Below are 21,698 nucleotides of genomic sequence, written 5' to 3' on the forward strand. Positions count from 1 at the left end.
TTTTTGTTTTCTAGTCAAAGTAGGAGTGCTAATACAACTAGTGCAAGAATACAAGCTTTGTGAAAAGAAAAACATGAAAGTGTAAGGATTAAAATAAAATATTTTTAAAGTATGTGGATCATTTTGAAACATGAGACAAAGTATGCCAATTTGGAAGGTTCTGGTTATAGCTTGTTCGAAGTAGCACTCATTCATAAGGGTGAGCTGGATCATTGTTTAGAAAATTGGAGGAGACTTAGTATTGTTTTAGAATCATGGAGGTTGATCTTTAGGTTTAGGGTAACATAGTGGCAAATTAGGTAGCTACTTGGCCAATCCATGGTCCAGCAAGTAAAATTCTTGAACACACTGTCTGATGACCGTGGAAGCACCAAAGAAGCCTTGGCAGCTGTCCTTTCTCAATCTGAGACAGATAATTTCTTTAGTCTTTGTGTTGGGTCTGCTCTTAACCTTGATTCTTTTTTTCTTTTTCTTTTGTTTTTTGGGCCGGGGGTTTGAACCTTCTAAGAGGTCTAGTTGCTGAGTTTAACTATGTGTTAAACTCCTTTAAAACTTCTTAAAATGATACCTACTCATCTATATTTCTGGATAAAAGATCAAAGCTTTTTTCATCTCAATTGCCATATGTATACTTGATGCTAGTCCTAATGCTAAACTTTTTCATGCAGATTGTATTACACATACATACTTGTTGGGGATCCTCCAAAGCGTTATTTTCTTGACATAGATACTGGGAGTGACTTAACATGGATTCAGTGTGATGCTCCTTGCATTAGCTGTGCCAAGGTAATGCCTATTTGTAACTGGTTATTTGGTTAATGGATTTTCAAAATTCTTCTTTATGTATCTAAATGTTTGCCCTAGTTTTCATTTATATCTAACCAAATGTCATTAGGTAATTGGCATTATTTACATTAATCTGCACAACTCTTTTCTAATTGATATGATTTTATTTGTTATATAGTAAGTGAATAAATAAATTTATGATACATTTGTTTCTTCTTTTTATGTCATTTTCTTTTCCAAATCATATCTTATGGGTTTTAGTAAATGGAATGTCAATTTAGAAAAAGTAGAAACAAAAATAAAAGGGTTGTAAGACATGATGGTTAGGAGATATTAAAGAGAGAATTTTTGGTATCTTAGATCAACAATTCATAAAGATGGAAAGATTGAAGAGGGATGAAGTGGAAAAGCATATCAAGAATATTGTGTGATTGTAGAATACTTGTTATGTTGAAGGGGAAAATATTATAAGACTACTATATGACAAACTGTGCAAGTGGAAATACCAAAAAAAAAAAAAAAAAAAAGAAAAAGAAAAAGAAAAAGAAAAAGAAAAAGAAAAAGACACAGAGTATTAAAGATACTGACTTTATATTAATATAATGGCCATGGTTTTAAAAACCGGATTGGGGGCAAAACTGGATTTGCCTCCAATTCCCGGTTTTTACCGATTTTTGACCGGACTGGTATCTGGTTCCCAGTTGAACTTTCGGACCAGCTGGTCTGGTCTGGTCCGGTTTTTAAAACAGTGATAATGGCTTAAGAGACTCAATATATAATTTATGCCTATGTAGGGTTAACCCTAGCTCTTATATATTCCTTGCTTATTGTTCATTCAGATCATTTATTATACTAAAGATGTAGCTGCTAGAGGCTTCCTTCGTATATATAGGCCGTTAGATCGAACTATTTAACGCTTGCGTTATTCTCTCTTTTTCGCTTCCACTTCTCTTTATTATTTTATCTTGGTCTTTAAAATGGTATAAGAGCATTAATACAATCCATAGTTCCTAACCCCTTTAAATTAAAATTATTGTTGAACCGTGCATGAAGTTGACTAGCATCCTAGGTGTCTTTACGCACCTCCCTCGTTGAACTGTTGTTGTTCTTGGTTGTCGGTGGTTGTTTGCTTGTGAAACCTTCATATCTAAGGTTTTGTTGTTGGTGGTAGTGGTGGTTGGTTGATGGTGCTTTTTTTTTTTGGTATTTGTTGTTATTTTTTGTTATGATCCTAGTGTCTTACATGGATTAAGTGTTAGTTTAAACATGTATATATATGTTCTTGGACACCCTCTCCTTGTAAACCGATATTTAAGGGTGAGTTCTACACATGGGTTTGTATCATTGTTGTTCTCGATGGAAAATCTATGTTGGTTTCCAACCATCCTCTTCCTATCTTTGTATTGTTGTGTTTCTTAGTGGTGGTTTTTGGATCTTGGTGGTGGTTGTTTTCAATGTATTTTAGTTTGTCTCGATTGATCCAGTACTCCTCAGCTATAGGTTTTAGCATATTCCGACATGTCTCAATGGATCTTGTACCCTTCAGTGGTTTTTCCCCGATCTCGGTTGTTCTTGGTGGTGTTTATTTGCTCGTTGTGGTTGCCAAAATAGTGGTTGGTTGCCACACTAGTGGTCGCTAGTGAGTTTTGAGTGTTCCGATGTGGTTGTTGACTGGAGTAAATAGGAAGAAACTTGTTTGACTCATGATGACAGCTAATCCGTATCCTGGATAAGGATAAATTTATCTTAGATAGGAATAAAAAGTTTTTTTTTTTTTTTTTTTTTGGTAGATATTGTTTGTTTGGGTATATGTAGTTGGAAGTCCCTTTCCAACCCTTTCTTGCTCGTAACTTTATCAAGGCACTATGTAGCAGTTGTTTAGAGTGTACATGTTCCAAGTTGGACCTATATGACGTATACGCTGAAGTTCGAAGGGGAGTGTTAAATATGTTGGGTTTATGTTAATGTAATGAACCAAGAGACTCATTATATTGTAAGCCCATTTAGAGCTATCCCTAGTTTTTAAGAATACCTTGCTTAGGTTCATTGTAACAGACAATTTACTATAGTAAACATGTAGTTGCTTAGGGCTTCCTTTGTGGTTGTAGGCCATTAGATTGAACCACATAACACTTGTCTTATTCTCTCTTTTTTGCTTTTGCTTCTCTATATTAATTTATTCTTGTCTTTAACATATATGATTTGGAATAAGGAAGTTTGCTTACAGATAGGTAGGTCTCTATTGATTTAAAAATGAGGGAGAGTTGCTTGAGATGATTTGGTTATGTTTAGAGGTGAGCAATTAATACACTAGTGAGAGAGTGAGTTGATTCAAGTTAAAGGAATGAAAAAGTTATAGCAAGACCAAAAATAACATTAATAGAAGTAGTAAAGAATGACTTATCAATTAAGAAAGTAATAGAGAATATGATTTTTGATAGAATAGAATGACAAGAAAGTATACATGCCCTAATCTTAACTAGTCGATTGAAAATCCACATTCAACTCCAAAATTATAGAATTAAGGTTTGGTTGTTGTTGAATGTTTAATATTTCATTTTTCCTATTAAAATTTTTCTTGTTATAGATAGTGAGGCTAAAGGATAAGCTTAAGAGGTTTTTAATTATCAGTTGAGTCGAGTCAGGAGGAACTTTCTTTACTATTTGCATAAAAAAAAAGTCTTTAATTATTATTATTATTTGATACTTATTTATTTTCCTTTTTCTGTTTATGCAAAAGTGTGCTATTTGAGGCAGATTTGTTAGCGAACATGGTGTCTTTATTAAATGTTGAACAAGGAAACCCTCTGAAAAAACGAGAAAAAAAGATAGCTGAAAAAAAGATGGCTTTGAACAAGAATGCTGAGACCCAATCCTTCTGCCAATTAGATTGAAAAAATTATAGTAGTCAACTATATTCTTTTTTCTAGTGGTATATCTTATTTGTTAATTATGTTAGGGTAAAACTTAGATATAATATCTTAGGTGAAACACGTTAAGTTCACCAATTGAATTCAAATGCATAAGACTTGAACTGACTGATTGAAAAAAAATGGGCATACCACTTATGTGGCACATTTTTTTCCCTTAGCGATTACATTGCACCCGGCTTATTTGTTTAAGTATGTGACCCAGGCTAGTACAGGTTAGCATTAACTCTAGTAGAGTATCATGGAACAAACTCTAGGAACCCTAGTGAAAGTCATCCAAAACCTATTTGCAAAGTTAGATGATTCCAATGCCCGATAAGACAGAGTAATGGCTTTAATACATAGACTAACTAGTAGCCTTGGAGGCAAAGCTTTTCCCATGGGAGACAATAATGTTAGTAATTAAATTTTAGAGATCAAGGAATACCAAGTACCACTAAAACTTAGTGGTGAAAGAGAATTACAGTGGCCTAAAGTTGTTACAACCCTAGAGAAACAATATAGCGAGCTGGAATACATGGTCCATGTGTAGTATAGTTAAAATAACCTGTTGGAAATTCAGGTATATTGCTTACCACTTGAGAAGGAAAATTTTCCACTTCTTAATGAAGAGAAATTTCAACATGGGGGTAATTGAGGATGCACATGTTGTGAAGAATGAGTTCAATGCATCTACTACTGATTAACCCCCCATGGTGCTTGAAAAGGAAAAGCTTGTTACGATGGTGTTTTCTGTGGACCAAGATAAGGCTATATACCTCTATTGGATTTTATTTTAGTTCTTATTTGCTAATTAGGCGATTAATATTTTATTTAATTTCCTGGAGTCATGATTATTTTTGTAATTCAATAATTGAGCTTTGGCCTTATAGTTTAGTCCTAGTAGAATATATAAGCATGCTATTGTGCTCCAATAGGAGAAGCTTGATTTAAGTTATAAAATTTTCGTTGCAATTTTTCATTGGCTTGGTGATTCGAGCAATCTTCAGTGGTGAAACTTAAGAGTTTAGATCACTCTAGGGTTTGTTTTGTTCTTCTTCCTAAATCCATACAGTTTTCATTTTGTGAACCTTGTACTGCATTACATGCAATCATAGAAAGCAGCCAACATGTGTAAGATAATGATATTCCAACCTTCAATTGAAATTTGCAGCTAGAAATTTCTCTTTATTCTAATGATATAGTTAATTTAGGGGGCAAATGCTTTGTACAAGCCAACAAAAGACAACATACTACCCTCCAAGGACTTGTTGTGCATGGAAGTTCAGAGACATCAAGCAGCTGGATATTGTCAAAGTTGCCAACAATGTGACTATGAGATTCAGTATGCAGATCAAAGCTCCTCTGTGGGGGTTCTGGCAAGAGATGAGCTTCATCTACTTATGGAAAATGGATCATGGACCAATTTGAATCTTGTTTTCGGGTATTGATTTTCTCTTTTTCCTCCCTACCACCCCCAAATTTCTGGATTACCTTAAAAAGTGTTTAATCTTCCACCAATTTTCTTATTTATGTAAATTTATTTTGGTCTGCAAGGTGTGCATATGATCAGAAAGGCTTACTTTTGAGTACTCTGGCAAAGACAGATGGAATCCTTGGGCTAAGCAGGTCTAAAGTTAGCTTACCTTCCCAGTTGGCAAGAAAGGGAATCATTAAAAATGTACTTGGTCATTGCCTCACTATTGATGGAGCTGGCGGGTATTTGTTCTTAGGTGATGATTTTGTACCGCAGTGGGGTATGTCATGGGTTCCTATGCTTAATGGCCTTTCAATGTGAGTGAAAATTTCCAAAGAACCCCCCCCCCCCCCCCCCCCCTCCTTTTTTCTTTCTCTCTTCCTTCTAGCACTTAATATAATTTGTTTGACTTATAAGGAGACAAATATTTCATGGCAGAACACACATAAATAGAGGTCCAGTCAGAAGGAAACCATAATTTGATATACAGTCTCTTCTACTGATATTTTTTTGTTAAATTTTAATTGTCTTCAGTTAAAAATGAATCTTATAATATCTAGCTCATTGCTCTATCTTTCCCTATCTTGTGCTTTATATGATTATATCTTATTTCCAGTGAATAAATGCAACATAACAGAGAAAAAAAACATGACTCTAGTCTCAAGGCAAAAGTGCATCTATACAAGTGTTTATATGCTTTGGTAGGCTGGTAGCTCAGTCCTCTATTGACCAAATCTTTAAAGACTTGTGCAGTTACAAGAATTTGTGACAATCTTCATAAATAAACCTCTTAGATCTTTAAATGTTGATTAATTCTTATATTCATTTTCTAATATACCTTCTGTGCCGTAAACATGCACTTTTATTCTCCTTTTTATTTTTTTTTCCATGCTTTCCTGTTCAGGGATTTTTATCATTCAGAGATTATGAAAATGAATTATGGAAGTAGGCGTCTCCGCTTAGGTGTTCCAGACAGCAGCGTAGGACCAGTAATTTTTGATAGTGGTAGTTCTTACACATATTTTTTGCAACAAGCATATTCCGATTTAGTTGCTTCTGTAAGTGTTTTTATCCACTCCCACCTGAAAAATTCTAGAAATTCCTCTTAACATGGCAAATCCACTCATTTTACCGATTATTTATTACCTGTTGATGTAGCTTGAAGAAGTTTCTGGGTTAGGACTCATCCAAGATACGTCAGATTTAACATTGCCGATTTGTTGGAAAGCAGAATCCCCAATCAGGTATGACAGAAATTGTGGTTGATTGTGCTGCACCTGGAATTAGTTTCAAGTATAATAATATTCATTAGTATAATTTATTTTTTAGCCTTCTCTTAGCCAAGTTATGAATCACTCTCTAAGTTTATTTATGTTAGTTCCTTCCATGAATATTGTAAAAAAGCAAATGAAAAGAAAGAAAAAGTGCAATAGGTAATGCATCTCTGAATATTCTAAAAGGAAAAGGAGATCGGACTCTTACTGAAAATTTTAAATTCTGAAAGTAGAAGTTCTGCTGTTCTGTATACAGTACACTGCTATCACTGACATAACCAACTTATTATAAAATAGACATTACCAAAATGTTATTGATTTCTCCTCCACCTTAGCCATATCTTCCAATTCCACTGTTGGTGGCCAACACCACTGCTGTGAATTTCTGCAGTATCAACTTTAATGTCGCCACACATCTTTCATTGCTAGCATCTGCGCCACTGTCAGTATGCCCCTATGTCTCTCTACCACCATCTCCACTACTACTACCAATTTACATACCTTTACCGTGGATGGAGGTTCCATTAAGATTGAGGAAATCTACAAAAGGCATAATTTATTTGTCTCTCATAAAACTATAATGTTGCAAAACCTATTACAAAAAAGCAGAAAGATGCATTTATTGTAAAACCTTCCTAAATATTTGCTTGTTAGACAGAGAAGTCATTTTCCATGATTACTTTAAATAAAATCTTTTATTCTTTTAGGTTTTTGATTTTAGAGGTTCACATAAGTTCTTTCTTTTTTTGAGTGAGGGGCAATGCTTGTCATTTGGAGTGAGTGAGGGAGGGTTGAGTTGCCATAATGGTTGGTTCATGATACTGATGATTAAACTTTTCATTCACTAGCATTAAATAGGGAATCGGTAATTTATTTTTATTATTATTATTTATTATTAGTATTATTATTCTTTATTCGGTAAGTTACTTAGCATAGTTATATAATTTTTATGTGTATGTTATTTTACAATGGAAGAAGTTGGATGGGAGTTGAGCAAAGTAATATATTAAAGTAGTTGTATATTTAGTCACTTTTTTTGGGCCAACTAGAGATGCACTTTCTTTTTTGAGGGGATCCCTCATCTCATTCCCTATTGTAAACATTGTCTCTTTTGTGACCATGGTTTAAGATGAACTTTTCAGTTTTTGTTTCCCCGAAGAAAGGGAAAGCTGCTTATCAATTGGAAAATCGTGTAGGAACTTGAACATAAATTTGACACATGAACTTCTAATCGAATCTGGCTTATTGAGCTAGCTGATATGCATCTTCAGACTGGAAGTTATATAAGAAAGTAGTTGTTTCTTGAAATTTCCTTCTAACGCGTCTAGATAAGACTTGCTTGTGAGTTGTATTTGCTGTCAAAATGGCCGTGAAATTAATCAAAATGATTAGAATTAGCATCCATAATAGGTGTTGTATGTGCCATGGTAATGGGGAATTTATGGGTTCAGGTTTTTGGTATCCAATGGGTCATGACAGGCTCTGTGGTGGGGTTGTTATTTTGTTGGAATCATTGGCTTGGGATTCATACTTTAGATACTTGGAATTGGATTCCAGGCTATTTGATGTGGATTGTATGGATGGAATGAAATCGTCATTCTTTTGAGGACACAGAGAAGACCTTGGAAGATTTAAAAGATCTTTGCCAGCGTAGTCTTTTTGATTGATCTTTGTGCTGGGGTTTTACGGATTGTTCCTTGCTTCCAGTTTATGTCTTCTCTTAGAATAGCCTCTTGATTTCTTTTTCTTTGTTGTCTGTTTTTGTTTTCCTGTGTTCATCATCATGAACACCTTGTATGCTTTCCTTTCCTTTTTTCATCAATAATATTACTCTTATTACCTATAAAAAAAAAAAAAAATGAAGGAAAAGAAAAGTAAAGGTATTCCTTCCCTTTGATGAAAAAAAAGTGGCCTGAACAAGTAGCTTAAGTTCATTGCAACTTTGAACTTTATCCGCTAAGTTTCAATGATCTCTTAAAATGTAAAACAAGCCTTACAATAAACATGTCATAATATTCTATTGCTTCAATTTGACCTCACTTTTAAGGCTTTCTGATTCATAGATTCAAAATTCTAAAAGCTGCACCCATCTGCTTGCAGATCTGTCAAGGATGTCAAGCATTTCTTTAAGACTTTAACCCTTCAGTTTTGGAGCACATGGTGGATTGGCTCCACAAAACTTCAAATTCCTCCTGAGGGCTACTTGATTATTAGTGTAAGCAATCATATTCTCTTTCCATCAGATTTTAACTTTAAAGTGTTCAAATGTATGGTATTTATAGGCCATTGTGTAACAAGCCTCTCTATTTGTAGGACAAAGGCAACGTCTGCTTGGGTATCCTTGATGGAAGCAAAGTACATGATGGATCAACGATTATACTTGGAGGTATGTTCAGTATTATTAGAAAGAGAATAAAAACTAGCCATCATTTCACCAAGAATGACCTTGGGGGTGGATGAGGTGGCTTTTAGTATATTAGCCCTCATTCCATCCCCAAGGTCATTTTTGATGAGAAGCTGCTAGAACCAGAGGTGGATTTTGTGAGTTTGGATTCTCTAAGGTCTTCTTTATTTATCACATTTAATTTTATTGAATAAAGTTATCACAAAGTTTACTGTTTTCTGTTGGTTTAGGATCTAGGTACTTCTCACAAAAATACTTACCTAGTTTTTGGCTGAAAGTGTGCTCAAGCATACTTGTACCTTGAAAAAAATGAAAAAAAGTGAGAAAACGTGAGATTTTAAAAAGCTGTATATAAGAGATAAAAGCTAAAAGTTGATGCTAAACAACACCTTAGTTACAATTCTTTAAGTGCAGTTCATTTGGTTCCCCAATTAAATTTAAACACATAATTAAATTGAATTATATTCTCTTAAGGAAAGATAATACTGTTTATATTGTATTAATCAATAAAGACATATTTAAATTTAATTGGAGAAAGTAATGTACTGCCCCTTAAGAATTATACATAAGTTTTGCCCCTATTATGATTAGCCTATCACATTATTTATTCGTTTGCTACATTGGAATTGGGCGGGTTTGTATTCACTCTGTTGGGAAGATGTTCTAAGTTTTTACATGAGACCTTGGTATGACATGTCTTGATCATGCAAACCCAAAAACTTATATAAGTTTGAGTTCAAGTATGTTATATTAAATTCTCGCTGTTATTACTATAATTAATCACTTACACTTGTGTATACAAATATTTTCACACCACTCCTTTCTCCCATTTGTTGACAAATCGTTAACTATAGTTGAAATGACCTCTGCAGACATCTCATTGCGTGGGAAACTGGTCATATATGACAATGTAAAGCATAAAATTGGATGGCAACCATCAGACTGCATCAGGTCACGAAAATTTAAACCTCTTCGGCCCTTTTGGGGAGAAGGGACTTCGTAGCTAGTATGGGACGAAGTAGACCAGCTTCCTTTGTACATACCGGCTTTAAGTTTTTGCTGCTCTTTTTGTATATATTCTATGAAGTAGTTTATGTGAACTATGCACGTCATCAACACTCTTGTCTATGATATGTAAGTATGAATGTAAATAAATAAAAATTTTCTGGACCATGAAACATATTCTGTATGTATTTTGTTAATGATGATGTAATATATTGTTCTTTAGGATAGCAAGACATTCAATCCACAGCCATTCCACATTGCAACAAGAATCTGGTAAATATTTAGAAGTAATTTTGTGCTTTCTAATTACAAATAAAAAGAATTATATACATATTAATTAATTAATAAGTTGTGTGTTTGTGTGGAGGTGAGGGTGTTTGATTATATATAGGTTGAGATGAATACGGCTAATTTTTAATAATCGTTTTAGTACTTATAGATCAATAGGGAGTCACTTGGTCTATTCGGCTAATTTGCACATTAGTATTTTATTAATTACTCAATTCGTCATTTAAAAATTTAAAAATTATATTGGATAAATATATTTATAATTGTTAAGCAAGTAATGACATGAATAATTAATTGGATTAATTTGTAATGACCATTGGTTAGGAAAATGAAAATGAATTTGACCTATTTATAATTCGTGTTTAAGTAGTTTAACCTGTTTTGATTATGTTCAATTTGATGTTTGCACAATGATAACTAAATCTCTTGCTATTGCACTATTATGTGACTTTTATTGATGATGACTCCAGAAAAGTATTAGCATTTTCTTCGAAAATTATATATCCGGTGTTAAATGTGTCTAAAGCTTTTCGCGTGAAAGTTGAAAGGGAAACTGTACGGTAGTTAAAATATGGTAGTGCAAATAATGGTGGAGAATACAGAGGACCATTTGATGAGTACTGTATAGAACTCAAGGCAGTAGGTTTGAGAAAACTGTTCCAAGAGACCCTATAAGTTACTTGTGAAAGAATCAGATGCACGATCTCTCATGTACAATTGCCTAAATCTTTTTGTGTTGAGATATTGAGGACCGTTGCTGGTTTGATCAATCTCTTGTTGCCAGTTCCTTAGGATGGTAATATTTCCTTAAAGAGTTTGGTTAGGGAAAGATGTTTGTTTTGAGCACTTGAGAGTGTTTGATTGTAGAGCCTTTGTTGTATTCCACAAAATTAGATGTCTAAGTTTGATAGAAAATCAAAATAGTACATCTTCCTAGGTCATGCACATGAAGAGTTTGGGTACAAATTAAGGTATATGGTTGATGAGAAAATTGTTTAGACTTTAGAGGCAAAGTTGTAGGATTTTTTTTGAGTAATATATATTAGGAATTTTACAAATTTTACTATATAAGTTGTAAGGGCGGTTTTTGGGGCTCAGGCCCAGCAAGCAGGCAATTCTGGCTCAAAAAACCCTCAACAATGAATTTGTAGAGAGTGAGTCACAGAACTAGGTTTTGACAGAGTAAACGTAATTATTAGTAAGCCATGCAACCATTTGAGCGTGGGGATATTTCATTAAGTTTTCTGAAATAACAGTCCATGGGGCTGTATCTTATGCTTTGTTTACAGAACTCCTCTCTCTCTTTCTCTTTTCCTTACTTTTTTCTCTCCAGTTTCCGATCCCCTAGTCATGGGGATTTTTCTCTCTTATATAGCATCCTTCAATTGATAATGGCCCTACACTTGTTAACCATCTAGGTCTCTACTTGAGTGCCTGTCTTATAGGACATCCTCCTTCTTTTCTGTGAGTTGCACTGGCCAAGATAATACTATTCTTCTGTCTTTTCTACATTAATGCGGCTGGAAAACTAGCTTCCTTGCATTTAATGTGGCAGTTGTGGTTGCCCCCTGAACGTCTAGCATTTCCCTTCGATTTGGGACGATTTCTCACCATGTAAAGGGTGTGCCTTGGGCTCCCATTTGGTGCGTCCGAGGAGACACTCCTCCTCGGACGCCCCTTAAACAAGCTTGGCCCAACAGGATTAGGCTGGAAGTCCTCTGGCCACGTCTTCACTTTCCGTTATGGCTGGGCTCCGCACGGGTACCAAGGCCCACTGTTGACTGATAAATTTTACCCCCACATAAGTCATATTAATTGATATGTTACTAATCACAATATATAAGTAATTCAAATTCACATTTATTACATTCTCAAAAAAAAAATTCACATTTATTATTTTGTTGAAGTTCCACCAATCACATTCATTACTACATTGTTTTGTAATTTTTTGATAGTAGCTTTCACATTTTTGAAAAAAAAAAAGAATTAATAGAAATACAACCCGATCACAATTAGTCATATTAATGTGTAAGAATACTGTATTTAATAAAAAATTATAATATAGAACAAGAAATAATATATTATTTAATTGATAATGAAATATAAAAGACCAATATTATTTAACTTATTGAAATTATATTGAAATATAAAAAAGCCAATTAATAGCCAAAGTGATGTGATATAATGTGGCACCACCTTCAAATCTTCAAATAAATCATCCACAACCCCTTCTAGAAAAACTAAGACTAAAACCCCATTAAAACACACCAAATAGGAGTAAGTTACAAAATAAGATATTAGTTCTCTTATCATTTTAATCAAGTAGGCCATAAGTTGGTAAAGCGAGCAAGGGATTGGCTCTTGGCATTGTTAACCCATCGTTCTCCTCCATGTCTAGGTCATTAGGCAACATGCCATTAGGTAGCTCCCAGTGAAAGCAATGCACTAACCAGGGGCGGCTCCAAGAGCAGCCCAGGGGGTTCAAATGAACCCCCTGACCTGGTCCCCTCCAAAAAAAAATTATATATAAATTTTTTTTAATCTTATTTTCACCCCTACAAAAAAAATATGAATACCCTAACTTTAAATTTTTGGTTAAGCTCAATTGAAATAAGCTTGAACATGATCCTTAGTTTTTACGTTGTCTTAGTTTTTCTCAATGTTCAATCAAGTAGTTTAATAAGTGCGCTACACATTTCTAAATCCAAGAAATCTTGTACTACTTACTCCAATTCCAAAAAAGTGACTGCGTGTATATTTATAAAACCATATACTTCAAAAGCAAAAATTTATTACTAAAGTATTATTTTTCTTAGTTTCACAGTTACTCCTAGCCCTACTCCTAACCGTGTTACTATTCTTTTTTTTTTTTTTAGGTAAAGCATTTAGAATACTCTACTATTCTTATTTATTCTATTTTTTTTATTCAATTGATATAATTTATAAATATAATAAGTTATTATTAATTTGATAAAAAAAAGTATGATTAGTTATTTAATTCTATTTGTGAAGATGATAAAATATTGGGCATGATGGGCTTACCTTAATGGGCCTGACGGATTGGGTCTCTTGGGCCTGCGTAAGTATGGTCCCAGCTTTGAAGGCCCATCACTGCTGACGCAGCGAGGGCCCATGATCCGGAAATGGGAATCCTTGCTCACCACGTTTGGAAGAATTGGGAATAGAGTCCCACATTGAAAAGATGTGGAAACCAAAAAGGGAAAGTCAACCCCTTATCACTATAAAAAGGCGTAATACCCACAGAAACCGAGGTATGCTTTTATGAACCCTCTCTAACGCACTAAGTAAAACAAAGGAATTCTAACTTGACCGTCGGAGAGCCTTCGGCCGGCACCACACCGGTGCTTCTCTGAAGGATTCTTTTGTTTGTTTCGTCGTGCAGGTTCGATTCGAGTCGCGAGTACGGTGTGACCCATTGGTGACGGTTTTCGACGTCATCAGTTGGCGTCGTCTGTGGGAAAACGACCGGGTACGGTAACATTTCCTAGATAAAGGAGTTACATGGTACTCACGCGCTCGATGGCAACCACAAATGACGTCCAAGAAGAAGCCCCTACGACTGCCCTTGAGAGACAGGTCAAGACGCTCGCCGCAGCCGTGGAGCGCCTCACCAAACAAAACCACGACCTGACGGAGCAGCTGAATCAAAAGAGTGCAGCCGTGAATAGCCAAGGAGAAGATCAAGAAGGGAACAGTGAGGAAAGGAGAAATAATGACGGACCACAGGAGAGTAACGCCCCGAGCAAACAAGTGCGGCGGGACGCTAGCATCCCCTCAGTGACGGACACAGCTCCACAACCCATCATCGCGGAGATGCAGGCGATGAAGGAACAGATGGAAGTCCTGATGAACGCTCTCAAGGGGCGAGTGTCCAGCGATCTTGACGACCTTGTCAACCGGACTGACTCGCCATTTACGGCGTCCGTCAACTCCTTCCCCCTGCCGAGTAAGTTCCGCATGCCGAGCATGGACAGTTATGACGGAATCAAGGACCCCCTCGATCACCTAGAGACCTTCAAGACCCTGATGCACCTTCAGGGAGTGGCAGACGCAATTATGTGTAGGGCATTCCCTACAACCCTGAAGGGCGCGGCAAGGATTTGGTTCAGCCGGCTGACACCAAACTCCATCGGCACCTTCAGGGAGCTGAGCGCTCAGTTCACTACGCACTTCATCGGAGGACATCGGTATAAGAAGTCCACAGCTTGTTTGATGAATATCAAGCAGAGAGAGGAGGAGACGTTACGGGCCTACATATCACGCTTCAATAAAGAAGCGCTCACGATCGATGAAGCCGACGACAAGATATTGGTGGCAGCATTCACGAACGGGCTGAAGGGGGGTAAGTTTTTGTTCTCCCTATACAAAAACGACCCAAAGACCATGTCAGAGGTGCTTTACAGGGCCACCAAGTACATGAACGCTGAAGACGCATTGTTAGCCCGAGAAGACAGACCCAAGAAAAGGGACAGACAAGAGGACCCCCGACAGGACCAGGGGCGAAAGAGAGGACGGATGGGAGATCGAAGGGAGGAGAGACGCCCAAAACCAATGGGCGGAAGGTTCACAAGTTTCACTTCGTTGACCGCCCCGATAGACCAAGTCCTAATGCAGATTAAGGACGAAGGATCCCTGACGTTTCCGGGAAAGCTGAAGAGTGATCCCAACAAAAGGTCCAGAGACAAATACTGCCGCTTCCACCGTGACCATGGTCACGACACGGCCGACTGCTATGATTTGAAGCAACAAATCGAAACCCTTATCCGACAAGGGAAATTGAAGAAGTTCGTCAGTAAGGAGAGAACGGATCAACCCCCACAAGAACAACACCCCCGCCGAGAGAACGAGCGACCAAGGCCCCCATTGGGGGACATAAGGATGATAATTGGAGGAACAGGTGCGGCCGGATCGTCAAAAAAGGCTCGCAAAACATATCTTCGGATGGTACAGAATGTCCAATTAGCAGGCACAGTGCCAAAGATGGCAAGAAGGGAAGGCCCTATTATCGGGTTCTCGGAAGAGGATGCAAGGCGCCTACACCATCCACACGACGATGCCCTCGTCGTCGCCTTGCGGGCAGGCGATTACAACATCCACCGAGTGTTGGTCGACAACGGTAGTTCGGCCGACATCTTGTATTATCCGGCGTTCCAACAAATGAGGATTGATAGGGAGCTGCTGATACCAACAAACGCCCCGCTCGTTGGTTTCGGAGGGAGTAGAATATTCCCTTTGGGCGCAGTCACGTTATCGGTGACGGTAGGAGATTACCCACAACAAATCACCAAGGACGTAACATTCTTGGTGGTCGATTGCTCGTCAGCCTACAATGCTATTATTGGGCGACCCACGCTCAACTCGTGGAAGGCGGCAACATCGACTTACCACCTGATGATCAAGTTCCCAACAGAGTATGGGGTAGGAGAGCTACGCGGAAGTCAAATTGCCGCACGAGAATGCTACGTAGCTATGATGGAGGTGGAAGACCAGATCCAGGCTTTGAACATAGAAGAACACCGAACGACGACAGAACCTATAGAGAAGCTAGAGGAGATAACTCTCGACGGTTCCAATCCAGACCGAACCACCAGGATCGGAACGCTTGCAAAACCCGCAATCCGTCAAGAGCTCGTGGCTTTCTTGAGAAGCAATAAGGATGTGTTCGCCTGGAGCCATGACGATATGCCAGGAATCGATCCCTCGGTCATGGTACATAAGTTGAACGTGTTGCCCTCGTTTCCACCAGTCCGACAAAAGAAGAGAGTATTCGCCCCGGAACGAGACCAAGCAATAGCGGAAGAGGTCCGCAAACTCCAAGATGCAAGCTTCATCAGGGAAGTCTACTACCCCGATTGGCTGGCGAATGTGGTAATGGTGAAGAAAACGAGTGGCAAATGGCGGATGTGCGTGGACTTCACCGATCTTAACAAAGCATGCCCCAAAGATAGCTATCCTCTTCCAAGGGTCGACATCCTAGTGGACTCGACGGCTCAACACCAATTGCTAAGCTTCATGGATGCTTTCTCGGGTTATAACCAGATCCGCATGCACGAGGACGACCAGGAGAAGACTTCGTTTGTAACCAGTCAAGGTCTCTTCTGTTACAAAGTAATGCCATTCGGTCTGAAGAATGCAGGGGCAACATACCAGAGACTAATGAACAAGATGTTCGCACAGCAAATCGGGAGGAACGTCCAAGTTTATGTCGACGACATGCTGGTGAAGAGCCGGAAGGAGGAAGACCATTTGGAAGATCTCAAGGAAACATTCGGCACACTTCGATCCTACAACATGAAGCTCAATCCAGGAAAGTGCGCGTTTGGTGTAACGACAGGAAAATTCCTAGGATTCATGGTATCTCAAAGGGGGATTGAAGCTAACCCGGACAAAATCCGAGCCATAATGGAGATGGCCCCCCCGAGAAACGTGAAGGAAGTACAGAGCCTTAACGGCAAGGTAGCGGCATTGAATAGATTCGTGTCGAGAGCGACGGACAAATGTTTACCTTTCTTCCGAACATTGAAAAAGTCATTCGAGTGGACGGACGAGTGTCAACGAGCATTCGAGGAGTTAAAAACCTATCTATCTTCACCACCTCTACTGAGCCCCTCGCAACCAGGTGAAGAGCTCTTCCTCTATTTGGCCGTCTCCACTGTGGCCGTCAGCGCGGCCTTAATCAGAGAGGAGGACAGGGCACAGAAGCCCGTGTACTACGCCAGCCGGGCGCTCCGCGGTGCCGAGGAAAGATACCAACCTATGGAGAAACTCGCTTTTGCGTTGGTCACGGCGGCTCGCAAGCTCAAGCCCTACTTTCAAGCCCATACTGTGAACGTAATGACCGACAAGCCCTTGCGAAGGGCACTAAGTAATCCTGAGGCCGCAGGTCGACTGACGCTGTGGGCAATAGAATTGAGTGAGTTTGACATCAAATACCGCCCACGTGTGGCCATTAAAGGACAAGCTGTAGCCGACTTCATAGCAGAGTTTACGCATGACGCGGACAAGGGGGCAGAAGAACCCCCCCAGTGGAACATCTACACCGACGGATCATCCAATAAGCGAGTTGGAGGAGCCGGCATAATATTGCTGTCACCTGAAGGAGACGAGATTGAATCTATGGTCCGTCTCGACTTCCCCATTACCAACAACGAAGCAGAATACGAAGCGGTAGCAGCAGGACTCGACCTAGTCAAAGCCGCCGGAGCTGAAAGTGTGGTCGTGCATTGCGACTCTCAAGTCGTGACCAATCAAGTAAACGGAGATTATGAATGCAAAGGGGAAAGGTTGAAGAGATATCTTGATCAAGTGAGGGCTAGAGTCGACGGGCTAAAAGCAATATTCGTCCAGATCCCCAGGGGAGACAATGAGCCCGCTGATCGGCTAGCCAAAGCCGCTTCAGCAGAACATATGGTAACACCGGGTAATGTGCTTTCCTTTGTTCAAATCTTTCCGCTAATAGACCCCGACAACATGCAGGAGATACGCTCCGAAAGAAACTGGACTACGCAGATAACTTCATACCTAAAGGACGGGATATTGCCTGAAGAGAAGGAGGCAGCGAGAAAGTTAAAAGTCCGAGCGGCAAGGTTCGTCTTGATAAAAGACATTCTTTACAAGAGAGGTTTCTCCCGTCCTTACCTAAGATGTCTCGGGGTTGAAGAGGCAGACTACGTGATGAGGGAAGTACACGAAGGAATATGCGGGAATCATTCTGGATCGCGGTCGTTGGTGCACAAACTGCTACGAGCTGGGTATTACTGGCCGACCATGCAAAAGGATGCTGAGTCCTACGTTAAAAGATGCGACAAATGCCAGAGGTTCAGCAATTTTATCGGACAGCCAGCTGAAGAGCTAACCCCCATAACGGCTCCATGGCCGTTCGCTCAGTGGGGACTGGACATCATGGGACCTTTCCCAACGGCGATAAGGCAGTTAAAGTTCTTGGTAGTGGGTATTGACTACTTCACGAAATGGGTAGAAGCAGAAGCCTTGGCCACCATTACAGAAAAGAACATTAGAAGTTTTGTCTGGCGGAACATAGTATGTAGGTTTGGTATTCCTAGAGTCCTTGTCTCAGATAACGGGAGGCAGTTCGATAACGGCCCCTTCCGTGATTTCTGCACACAGCTAGGAATAAAAAACCACTACTCATCACCCGCCCATCCTCAGGCTAACGGTCAGGTTGAGGTCACAAACCGATCCCTGCTAAAGATTATCAAGACTCGGCTCGAGGGGGCAAAGGGCATATGGCCAGAAGAATTGCCAAGCATACTGTGGGCGTATAGGACAACGGCGAGGACTCCGACAGGAGAGACACCGTTTCGACTGACATACGGGAGCGAGGCAGTCATCCCAGCAGAAGTTGGGCTCACAAGCTACAGGGTTCACAACCACGACGAGGGCAGGAATGACGAATCCACGAGGCTACAGCTGGACCTTATAGATGAGGTCAGGTCGGCTGCAGAGCAGAGGATCGCTAGATACCAGGATCGCATGTCCAGGCATTTCAACTCCCGGGTCCGACAAAGAAGCTTCCAAGTAGGAGACCTCGTACTCAGGAGGGTCATGGGTGCAACAAGAGACCCTACATAGGGAAAACTCGGCCCCAACTGGGAAGGACCTTACAGAGTTGCGTCGTGGAAAAGGAAGGGAACATACCACATGGAGACAGTAGACGGAGAAAAGCTGCCGCATCCGTGGAATGCTGAGCACTTGAGGAAATACTACCAGTGATAGCGACACGACAACCAGTTTTTCCTTTAAGACTTTTTGACATTATTAACTTTTCCATCAACTGTTTAACTATTTTTGCTACAATCTTGTCGTGCCTTTTTAAGCCCGGGGGGGCAGGCACTTTTCCTTTACACATTTCTATCAACTTAGATTTTCTACTTGAATGTCGCCCACAAAGTAACTGAGTTCCACCAAATATACGGATGCAAAATAAAGTCCATAAGATGGACGGATCCTTCAAATGGATGATTACTTGATGTCCGCAGGATGGACGGATAAGCCTACAAGGATTATCACTTCCACAAGGTGGACGGATCACTAAAGTGATGAAACGTAAGTCCACAAAGTGGACGGATCACTAAGGTGAAGAAACGAAAGTCCACAAAGTGGACGGATCACTAAGGTGATGAAACGAAAGTGCACAAAGTGGACGGATCACTAAGGTGATGAAACGAAAGTGCACAAAGTGGACGGATCACTAAGGTGATGAAACGAAAGTCCACAAAGTGGACGGATCACTAAGGTGATGAAACGAAAGTCCACAAAGTGGACGGATCACTAAGGTGATGAAACGAAAGTCCACAAAGTGGACGGATCACTAAGGTGATGAAACGTAAGTCCACAAAGTGGACGGATCACTAAGGTGATGAAACGTAAGTCCACAAAGTGGACGGATCACTAAGGTGAAGAAACATAAGTCCACAAAGTGGACGAATCACTATGGTGATTAAAAATACAAGGCCACAAAGTGGACGGATCACTTAGTTGAACATAATCCCACACAGTGGACGGATCACTAATGCGATGAAACATACACAATGGACGGACTACCAAGGTGATTACACAGAAGTCCACAGTGGACGGATCACTAAGGTGAAAATAATTCCACACAGTGGACGGACTATCCCACAAGGATAATAAAAGAGCATGTACGCAAAGTGGACGGACCACTAGCAACGTTAATTTTTATAAGTCCGTTCAAAAGTGTCATACAACACCACAGAATGAACGGATCCCCAATTGTAAGTGCTCAATAAAAAAAAAAATAATAATAAGTCCTCAATATGGACGGACAAACAAAATATTCTCACAAAAATACTCCCTCAAGAAGGTAGACGGAGCTTTAAACAGAGTACCAAACAATTATAAAAAGCATATGTGAACTTTAAGCCAAAAGCCCCAAAGGCAAATGTTTAATACAATTAAAAAGGACGGATTGTCTTAAAAAATGAATAAAAAAGAGGGACGGATTGTTCACAAAATAAAGTACATAGGCATCAATCTTTCTTTTCTTTAGCAACTGGGACATCCTTCGACGGGGCGGACTCTCCGTCTCCTTGAGCAGCACCGTCGCCAAAAAGGTCCTCCGTGTTTTCGGAGGCGACGGGGAGGGCAGAAGTCTGGGCTTGGTCCTCAAGTTTGACCATTGTCAAGTCCAGCTCTGGATAAGCCTTCTTGACTTGACGGAGGGAATCATCGAAGCCTTGGAGGAAGGAGTCCGACAGCTCGCTCAAACAGGACTCCGAGCATCGGTATTCCTCGACGGCTGCCACTTTAGCCTGACGGAGATCTTCTTTGAGTTGTTTGATCTCAGCCTCTTTATTCTCTATGACCGTCAGCGAAGTGGCCGTCTTCTCCTCCAGCTCCTTCCTCGCCTGCTCAGAAAGCTCCAGCTTCTTCTCCATCTTGGACCTCCATCTCTGAAGTTGTCCGAGCTCTTCCTCCGTCTGCTGCGCCTTCGCGCGCACCCGATCCAAGGTACTCTCACGGTTGAGACACCGGTCAAGTAGTCCCTTCATCATGACCAAGGACTGCAAATAGACAAGAGACCGTCACATAATGTAGGTAACAAGAAGAAAGAAAAATAAAAACTTATTTGACAAACATAACCAACCTGAGCGACGGAGAAGAGGCCCGTCTCCCCCATGGCCTCCGTCGAATGGTTTCCCAGGTCTTCATAGTCTTCTGCCGTGATGATGGACGACAGCTTCTCCAATGCATACTTGGAGTCATCACGGAGAAGGGAAGGAGGTCTCTCTTGCTTACCCTCTGGGGCCGTCATCAGTCCTTTACCCGTCCCCTTCTTAGCTGGGGTGACGGTCTTGACACCCTCTGCCATCAAACCAACCACGGGCTCAAGTGAGACTTTTGGTTGCTTAAACGGACGGTCAGATTTTGATGTTGGTTTCCTCTTAGGTGCTGAAGCCGACACCTTAGGAACCACCTCGCCGGATTCCCTCTTCTTGACGGCTTGGGATTTGATCAAAGCTCTCCTTTTTGCGTCATCCATCTCTGCAAATAATGACGGATGAAATTAAAACTACGTAAGGGCAGTTAGATGACAAAGTAAAGTTGACGGGCTTACGTTTATGAACTCGTTCGTCGTATCTAATTGCTTCTTGGGTGGGCTCAGGACCGTCACAGTACCAATGTATGGTCCTTGGGTTCACCAACTTAGCCCAAGTTCTTTCCTCCGGCGTAGTTTTCCTGCAAATCTTTTCAAGGAAACTAAACTCCTCAAGGCTGACTTGTGGGCGCCGTCTACCTGCAGAGAAAGGTGATCAAGATATAGACATAAAAATGGATGGATATGAATAGCAGTATAAAATTAAGACGGATGCATACGTGTCTGATTTATTACTGCCCAAGTTGTGTCGACGGGCATGTACTCCGTCTCCCCTGGATGGTTCATCCATCTGTCACCCTCCAGGAAGAAGTACCGACTCTTCCAGTCTCTATTTGAGTCTGGGGTCTCAAAAATCACCTTCAACAAGGAGCTCCGACTAGCAAAACTGTACATC

General features: G+C 40.0%; 1 protein-coding gene across 5 annotated transcripts in view; it reads left to right on the top strand.

Moving 5' to 3' along the window:
• Positions 1-21,698, top strand: part of LOC126702955 (aspartyl protease APCB1) — a 68,695-nt gene that overhangs the window by 6,243 nt on the left and 40,754 nt on the right. The window contains exons 2-9 of one of the 5 annotated variants that reach the window (XM_050401824.1): positions 669-786; positions 4,910-5,139; positions 5,253-5,489; positions 6,077-6,230; positions 6,331-6,416; positions 8,547-8,661; positions 8,760-8,832; positions 9,723-10,082. In XM_050401824.1, the coding sequence (XP_050257781.1) occupies positions 669-786; positions 4,910-5,139; positions 5,253-5,489; positions 6,077-6,230; positions 6,331-6,416; positions 8,547-8,661; positions 8,760-8,832; positions 9,723-9,853 (1,144 nt within the window). In that variant the 3' untranslated portion in view covers positions 9,854-10,082. Of the gene's footprint in view, positions 1-668; positions 787-4,909; positions 5,140-5,252; positions 5,490-6,076; positions 6,231-6,330; positions 6,417-8,546; positions 8,662-8,759; positions 8,833-9,722; positions 10,083-21,698 lie in introns of those variants that run through there. The other 4 variants (XM_050401825.1, XM_050401827.1, XM_050401826.1 and 1 more) reach the window with 4 other exon arrangements.

This window comes from Quercus robur, chromosome 10 (genome assembly GCF_932294415.1).
Source record: "Quercus robur chromosome 10, dhQueRobu3.1, whole genome shotgun sequence".
Lineage (NCBI taxonomy): Eukaryota > Viridiplantae > Streptophyta > Magnoliopsida > Fagales > Fagaceae > Quercus > Quercus robur.